The sequence below is a fragment of the Glycine max genome, chromosome 6 (genome assembly GCF_000004515.6).
Source record: "Glycine max cultivar Williams 82 chromosome 6, Glycine_max_v4.0, whole genome shotgun sequence".
Lineage (NCBI taxonomy): Eukaryota > Viridiplantae > Streptophyta > Magnoliopsida > Fabales > Fabaceae > Glycine > Glycine max.
Genome location: NC_038242.2, coordinates 14,309,388 through 14,318,359, shown reverse-complemented (window position 1 = coordinate 14,318,359; position 8,972 = coordinate 14,309,388). Strand labels below are relative to the sequence as shown.

General features: G+C 31.9%; 1 protein-coding gene and 1 long non-coding RNA gene across 2 annotated transcripts; one reads left to right on the top strand and one right to left on the bottom strand.

The window, feature by feature from the left end:
* Positions 1 to 648: 648 nt before the first annotated feature.
* Positions 649 to 1,706, bottom strand: LOC121175060 (uncharacterized). The gene is made up of 2 exons (XR_005892020.1): positions 1,447 to 1,706; positions 649 to 928 (listed from the first exon to the last, which is right to left on the bottom strand). It is a non-coding gene; the product is annotated as an uncharacterized lncRNA (long non-coding RNA).
* Positions 1,707 to 3,936: 2,230 nt separating this feature from the next.
* Positions 3,937 to 8,874, top strand: LOC100780309 (cycloeucalenol cycloisomerase). The gene is made up of 8 exons (XM_003526920.5): positions 3,937 to 4,179; positions 4,289 to 4,419; positions 4,508 to 4,591; positions 4,823 to 4,864; positions 6,074 to 6,184; positions 6,262 to 6,453; positions 8,070 to 8,167; positions 8,313 to 8,874. The coding sequence occupies exons 1-8, from the start codon at positions 4,173 to 4,175 to the stop codon at positions 8,503 to 8,505; spliced, it is 858 nt and encodes a 285-aa protein (XP_003526968.1). The 5' UTR covers positions 3,937 to 4,172; the 3' UTR covers positions 8,506 to 8,874.
* Positions 8,875 to 8,972: the final 98 nt, after the last annotated feature.

Below are 8,972 nucleotides of genomic sequence, written 5' to 3'. Positions count from 1 at the left end.
CCCTACACGTCGTCACGCTCAACACCCTCATCTATGACTTCTACCTCAATGGCGTTGTTTCCACCGTGCTCAAATTTGACGATGAAATGGTCGTGGATAGCTTTGAATCCAACGAAACCACTTGGCGGAGGAAATGGTTTGGAAGGGTGTTTTGTTGGTGTTTATGTGTTTACAGTTTTGATTGATACCTTTTGTAAGAAGGGGATGGTGGAGGAGACACGGAAGTGTTTCATGAAATAATTAAGAAGTTTAATTTATCTTTTTTACTTTAAATGATTTTGGGGTTTTTTTCAAAAAATTTAAATTTATTTTTGAAATAAATAGTGATAATTTTTAATTATCACAAATTATATTATCAAGTATTTAATGGGCACGACTTAACTAATAATAAAAATTTAAAACAAAAATTTCAAATATTAAAAATTTTTTTTATCAAGAAATCAAATACAAAATCGAATATATATAAAAAATCAACAACACATTTAAGTCTATAATTAATTATTATTAATTTTGTTATTATTATAAGGTTATTATTTATAGTTCCTCTAAACTTTTTGTGAAGAAACTTATGCACCCTGCCCACTTGGCAGAATTGAGTTAGGTAGTTGAGTCTTTAGATGATGGAATTAGAAGAGAAACGAGTATTGCTTTGGAAAAAAAGCAGAAATTTAGTTATTTATATATTACAATTTTAACAACACATTATATTAAAACAGGCATACAATAAAACTAAAACAGACACAATTAAAACACTAATGTTTGGAAGTAGCACTTAGACAACCTGCTGAAGCATAGCTCCGATCCTCAATGGAAGACCATAAAGCCAACAGCATCAGCATGATCATATATCTCCCCACTCTCAAACGATGAAATGTCTTCCGTATAGAGAAAACATAGGCGCTCTTCCTTCCCACTACAATAGCTGAACCTACCCAAAAATAAAATAATTAAAATTTACATTTTAGGTTCACAAAAAAACGTATTTTTCATTAATATTTATAAAGGAAAAAAATGTTTCATACATTAAAAAAGTTGCATATACTAGCAAAAAAACTCAATAAACTAAAATAAAAAAATTCTTTTAAAATTTATTTTAAGCCTCCTTTATTATTAGGTCGGCCCGTGAACCTTTGTAGAGTTTCAAAGTCACTAATGAATGCATCCAAGGACTCACAAAGTGGATCAACCCACCTCCCAGCATACACTAACTATGCATATTTAAGGGCCAATTGATCTTTCAGCTGAAGCATTTCTCAATCAAGTGTCAAACACTCTAAATCTCTCACTGCAGTAATCTTTAATGACTTTTAATACAAACCTTTATCATGCGGATTATGAAAATTAAGTTTTAATTTTGATCGGGGAATAATAGTACTAAGAACACATGAGGAACAACAATATCAAAAAATTTGTAGTATGACAAGTTGACAAACATGCTATGCTTACTCTGCTTGATTTGGAGCATCTTCTGGGTCTGTAGACATCATGTACATGTCTATTTGCTGGGTATTCCAAAACATCACATCACCCCTAGTGTCACCGATAGCAAGTACAAGAGAAAGAAAAACGTGTTACGTATCCAATATCTAGTTTGTGAGGCTTCAGAACATCAAGCATGATGCTCGATCAAACTCAAGATTTACACTTTTAGCGGTTTATAGTCCTGTTACCGCCTGTGAAGTCAACTATGGAGATGAAAGAGGTGTTTATGAAAGAGAGGTGGAGCACACAGAGGATTAAGATTAATAATTTTTTAATGATTAATAATTTTTATTTAATTTATAATTAATTTAATAATTTTATTAATCTCAATTATTAGTTTATAGTCTTTCAGAATCAAAATTGTCAATTATAAAATTAGAAAACCAAATGTTACAATTAAAAATCAAGGAATTAAAATCATAAAGTTGAGAAATTAGGATCAAAATTATAATTTAACCTATAATTAAAAGTTTAGTTGAATTTCTCAGTTATTAAAAAATTCAATCAAATCCTTTAATTGTTTAAAACCTCTTCAATTGATCCCTCAACTATTAAAAAGTCCAATCATGTCCTTCAATTATATCTTTTTTTTTTTGTTAACTCCACTAGTTTGATTGATGAAAACAAACATTTTTACATCGATTTGCAATACAATTGACGTAAAATGAGAAACTTTTATCTCGATTGTCAATGCAATCAATATAAAAATGAAGTTATTGTTAAGATTTATGATAAATATTTTTTTTTCGTCTTAAGTGTGTAGAACACTGATAAATTTATCCCTAAAAGATAAAAATTTTAATTTTAATTTCTGAAAGTAAAAGAAGTGCAATAAATTCATTTATCCATTAACTTTCATCCATTACCATCAATGCAAGAACCTATATGATATAGAGGGGTGAAAATGTCACAAAAATGATTGTCAATATGATTGCTGAATAGATTAGACCAAAATATCAATAAGTTTCAATTAGACTAATTTGTCATACCCCAGATTTTGTTTCATTTAAGAATAAAATATAATTTAATATTCACCTTCTCCCATTTTTAATCGTTGCAAGCATAATATTACAATAAATACTTAGAAAAATAGGAAAACAAACATAAGTTAGAACAATCAGAATATAAGCATAATTTATTTGTTGCTATAACTATTTTTCTAAATATTTATTGTAATGTTATACTTGTAATGATAAAAAAAAAGATGAAGATTAAATTATATTTTATCCTTAAATGAAACGAAATTTGGGGTCTCACAAATTAGTTTAATGGAAACTTATTCACATTTTGGTTCAATCTATTCGACAACCATATTGACAATCATTTTTGTTCATATGTATCACGTAAGCTCTTTCACTAATGGTAGCAACCGAAATTGATGGATAAATGTATTTGTCGCACTTTTTTCACTTTCGAGGATTAAAATTTAAATTTTTATTTTTTGATAATAAATTTGTCAGCGCTTTACATATCTAGAGACAAAAATAACTGTTTACTCCAAGATCTGTTGCTGATATAAATAAACATTTATACATCGAGTAAATAGTCACTTTTGTCCCTGAACGTGTAATTCACTAATAAATGCGTTCATGAAAGATAAAAATATAAAATTTAGTCCCTGAAAGTGTAAAATGAAATTCACTAATTAAGTTAAAAATTTTATTAAACATATTTTTAAAATTAAAATGAGAATTATTAAAATTCTTAACTTAATTAGTGAATTTCATTTTACATTTTTACTCTTAATAATTCTCATTTCAATTTTAAAAATATTTTTAATAGTTAAATAATCTTATTTGTAATTATAAATCACTTCTATTAATATTTTTTTTATAAAAAACAAGAAAAATAACAAGAGAAATTGAATTTTTTATTATATAAAAATATTTAATATACCTTCATATTATCAAACTGCATAAAATAAAAATATTTTATTTGCCACATTAAATATCGCCATAAGTGACGGCACATATGCTTTTCTTTAATTATATAAACATAATGTTTTATATAAAGAATGAAGACTATAAGACTAAGGAAAATAATCTTTTGCAAAGCATATGTACTTTTGGTGACCCAGTTTTGAAAGATGAGAAAAAAATATAAATAACATGTAATTATTTTATTAAAAAAAATAAAATAAAAATACAAAACTAAGCCAGTTGTTTTTGCTGTACAGACCGATAATATTTTCTTCCTTCTTCGTGTATTGTCACAAGTACCGGCGGCACCATCACATCAGCCTGTCTCACCCCCTCACCATCACATCAGCCTGTCTCGCTCCCTCCCATTGACGAGACTGCCTCCATCTCACCCTGTCTCGCCCCTTCCATGAGCGAAACTGGTGTCACATTATTAGTGATGGCGACATCCTTTGTAAAAAGAAACCCCCTCTACCAATACTTTCAAAAGAAACCCTATATAATAGTTACTAAAAAGTCTCTGACGTAAATTTGCCAAACATTTATACCCTTACTCCGAACATTTATACCCTCAGTCACTCAATGTTTTATACAAGTGGACTGAAATCTCTGGTAGCATGCTGACACACACTCACTCACTGTCCCACCTGAGCTTGTTACCAAACTAGTTACCGTCGTCGGAGCCATCCACTGGGTGGGCAATCACTTATTCAAACTTCACATCTCATCTCATCTCTCTCGCATCCACTGAACCAAGATCCCTATTCCAAAATGGCCGGTAACTTTTTCATTTTCATTTCTCTCTCTCTCAAATCTCAGATTCATTCATAATCATATTCATAACAACCCTTTCTCTTTCTCTAATCTTTGGCGATTGATTGCTGCAGCTTCTGCTTCTTCCAGTCCGTGGCTGGCTCCAAACCCCAGCAAAAGATGGGGCGAACTCTTCTTCCTTCTCTACACCCCTTTCTGGCTCACCCTTTGTCTCGGCATTGTTATTCCCTTCAATCTTTACGAGGTTTTACCTTTTCTACCTTTTTACATTTCTTTTTGTAATTAGGGCCTAAGTTTTAATGATGAGTTTGAGTAATGATGGTACTTGGTAGAAATTCACAGAGCTGGAGTACTTGCTCATCGGATTGGTCTCGGCTGTTCCTGCTTTCGTTGTTCCATTGCTGCTCGTTGGAAAGGTGTGCTTAATTGGCTTATAGTAATTTGTTTTATGAATTGAAGCCTGGCTGCTAGTAATTACTTGCTTCTCCATTGGGCTTCATTCTGTGCTTATTTTAACAAGATCTGGTGTGGTGGTGTTGTTTATCATCTTTAGTACTGACTACTGACTTATTCGGAAAATGGCTGATGAAGTCAGTGTCAATGGAGAGTGGTGTAACTTATTTCATTTATGATTTAAAAATTTGCAGGCTGATAGAAGCATTTCTTGGAAGGATCGTTATTGGGTCAAGGCAAGTATTTTTATGTGGTAAAATTTTCCATTGTTGTATTGTATTATCAATTTATTGTTCAGTAAGAATTATGTAGTTTGGACCTAAAATTACCAGTCGTTACATTCCCAGCTCTTCCTCTCTAGAACTACAACTAGGCATTAAGTCATCAAAGTTGTGCCAAGTAGAGTATACCTCAAATACATATTTTTGCATTTTCTTGTATCTACTTCTTAAATCTTAAAATATTGATAAGACTAGTTTGAATCAAAAAATAATAGTGAAAAGTAGGTTTAGTGTGAAACCTGCTTTTATTCTCCATGCAAGAAAAGGAACATAAGAAAGGGCATGGCCATAAAAATTGTGTGAATTTATCCATTTAGGTATTCTTGATAGGAAACCACATTATTCCCTCCAGATAGTAGGCCTGTAGTTTGGTACCATACTCTTCAAGTAAAGATCTAGAAAAGAAAGGGATGCTAGCCAATCCTCCTTTAAAGGGGATGACTATGATTGTTGCAATTTCTGGTGTCTTGATTTAGCCTTTCACACTTTGCAGTTTCCTTTCATTTTGTATTTAGATCGAGTTATTCTGCATCCTAAAATGGATTTTCTTGAGAGAGAAAGAAAACAAGAGACATGTGAAGAATTTTGTGTCTCAATTACATACTGGAGGCTATTATATATAATAGGTATCATAAATACAAAGATTATAGTCATCCTAATTATCGTGATTGCATAACTATATATATCCACATAATTACCCTTTTTACATTATTTCTTACACACTCCCTCAAGTTGAAACATATAAATCACATGTACTGAACTTGTTACGTATATAATTGATTCAAGGACCTCTCAAAGACTTATTAAAGACATCTCGCATTAGAAGTGACATTGTCTCCATATAAGATCTTCTACCTAATGAAATGACAATCTATCTCAATGTATTTGGTTCTCTAATGGAACACTAGATTTGAGGCGATATGCAAAGCAACCTGATTTTCACAAAATAATATATAATATATATCCATACAATTATCCTATTTACATTATTTCTAACATATTATAAGACCTATGTATTTTTTTTTATTCTTGTGTTATCTGAAAAAAAAACTGGTACATACTGCTCTGCAATCCTTATTATGTATCAATTTAATTATAAACCATATTTATGTTTAATCAGTTGACCTACTCACTACCTGACATGTACATATTTAATACTGACAGGCCAGTCTCTGGATAATAATCTTCAGTTATGTTGGGAATTATTTCTGGACTCATTACTTTTTTACAGTTCTTGGTGCATCTTATACCTTTCCATCATGGAAAATGAACAATGTAAGTCAAAGACCTATGAATTATCTCTTAGTGAGACCATTTACTCTTTATTAAATTGCCCTATTTGATGGCGGCAGGTACCACACACAACATTCCTGCTCACTCATGTTTGCTTCCTGTTTTATCATGTTTCATCGAACATGACACTGCGTCGATTACGGCATTTTATTGCTGGTTTGCCAGAAAAACTTCAATGGGCTACTGAAGCTGCATGGATTCTTGCTCTTGCTTATTTTATAGCATACCTGGAGACACTGGCTATTTCCAATGTATGTTGTAATAGACATTCTGTTTTTTTTTTGTCATGTGTTTTTAATATTTTCATGGATTGCAAGTCTTAATTTTGAGATATCAAAGCATTTAAATTTTTGTCAATCCTTGTTATTCAAGTTTATCTGACATCTTATCTATAAAATGTATGGTCCTGAAACCTAACCCCAAAAATTTCAGGTTCAAGATATTTGTGCAATTCAAGGAATATGCAATTCAATTTTTCTTGTTTCTTTTTCATCAAGGCTCCATCTCTGCATTATGTTAGGCAAACTGTATTATATTTTTGTCGCACATTGTTTTCTATTACTTGAAAATTCCCCATCTTCAAGTAGATATCCGATTTCCCTTCCCAAATTTTCTTGAATCGTTACTGCTCATGCTTTCAAATATTTGTCAAGCATTTACACTTGTCTTTTTGATGCAACAAGGGTCTTTTATTACTAGGCAGGCTCCACTATATGATATTTTGATAGCTTGAGATATACTAGGCAGGCTCCCTCTTTTGATAGCTTGAGATATTTTGTTAGTCATGACTCGTGAATTGTTTTGAATATTTATGTTGATTGTACTAGCTTTGAGGCATCATAGCATTTGATGTTTTCTACCCAATAAAATAATAGCATTTAGATGTTTCTTATTCTTTGTTCAAGTTTTTCCAAGGTTTTATTCATTATGACAATCATCCCAAAGACTAAATTTCTTATTTGCATTTGAACATGTGTATATGCAATTTTTTTGGAATCTACACGAGTCAGTTTGCCAATTTGGCAATTCTATATTGAGGATCTCACTCCGCATTTAACTTTTGCTTTGGTTTATTTTCCAATTAGTTGTTTTATGTCTTTATTCGTCTCTTTCTTGTTCTTGTTCTTTACTTTTTACTTTTTTGGTAGCATATTTGTTGCCTCTCGCTTTTTTTGTGCTATGGAACCTCCATCATCTCTTAGATTTATCTCTTAAATCATGTTATACATTTCTCTTTCATTCTTATTTTTCTTTTAATCTAAATTTTCCATATCTTTTCCTATCTTCAAGATGATACATATATTATCAAAATGATATCTTGTCTTTTGATAACTCAATATTCAGTATCAGTGAGCATGGCACACACAGAAGTATCATTATGCTTAAGGTTGCCTGTAAGGTTTATAATTCTAGATGCACTTATAAGTTATAAATGACTTTTTTTTTTTATCGGCAGATGTTGATCGTTAGTTTTTTGTTAATGGGAGGGATTTGAAAACAACCTCTCCCTCCCCCCTTCTCCCTTCAACCACCAAGCCAACCTTAGAACTCCTACTTATAAATGGCTTTAGCTATAAGTTCTTTCTGTTTTTAGACTTCCCCCCCTCGGATGCTATATAATACTGTGCCTACATCTTTGTGAAATTTTATACTGTCACCGAATCAGCCAAGCCAAATGTCAAGTTTCCTAGTTTTCTATATTTTTCTTCTTAGTCCCATAGATGACAAGAGACAAACAATGCAAATACATATATCTTTCAGGGTATATAACCCTGAGATGTCATTTGAAACCATCTTACCCTGCACTTGACCGTCAATATGAAATGCATATTTCTGAGAATAATGTTGTGCAATTGGATCTATGCAGTTCCCTTATTATCAATTCGTGGACCGGGACTCTATGTATAAAGTTGGATCTTTGTTTTATGCCATCTACTTTATTGTGAGCTTCCCAATGTTTTTAAGGTAAGTTATTAACTAGCATTTGTTTGAGTTACCTCATTCTGTGCTTGAATTGCTTTGAATATGCACACCTTCTTGTTTCTTTGGAAAGGGGAATATGTCTATGATGTACTAATTTTATTGATGCGGGAATCTTGTAAATATGCAGGATAGATGAGAAACCTGGCGATAAATGGGACTTGCCTAGAGTGGCTGTTGATGCTTTGGGAGCTGCAATGCTGGTCACAATAATACTTGATTTGTGGCGCATCTTTCTGGGTCCTATTGTTCCGATAGCAGACACAAAACAGTGTCCTCAAGTAGGATTACCCTGGTTTACAGGACACGCCAACCTCAAATGAGAGTTATGTGGCAAATTGTGGTTTTCATTACACACCAATGCAATCTAAACATGCAGATTGTTATGTGGAGAATCTGCAGAAGAACCCAAACTAGGACAATCTTTGTACTAGTGCTGACACTGTTAAATTCCTGATAAGATCAATAGTGTTTGTAGTACTTTCATGTTGCCTTAGGTTGTAGACAAGGCAGGTGACTTAATAGTATTTATTGAAATTAATGACGACCGAGTTCCTTGCGGCTTGGTCCCTATCCTTTTTTTTTTTTGTAATAGTATTATTAGTGTCATATGCTCAAGTTTTGTTATTTTTATTTTATTTTAAAGTTGGTTGGGAATATTTTAAAATATAATATAAGAATGGGTGTTGCTATGCTCGGTATAAATGTGATATTGTAGGATATACTGTTTTCGTGGCGGGGTATGGAAATTCATGTCATTGAAAAATATAGCTTTGTGGTGGTGGACTTC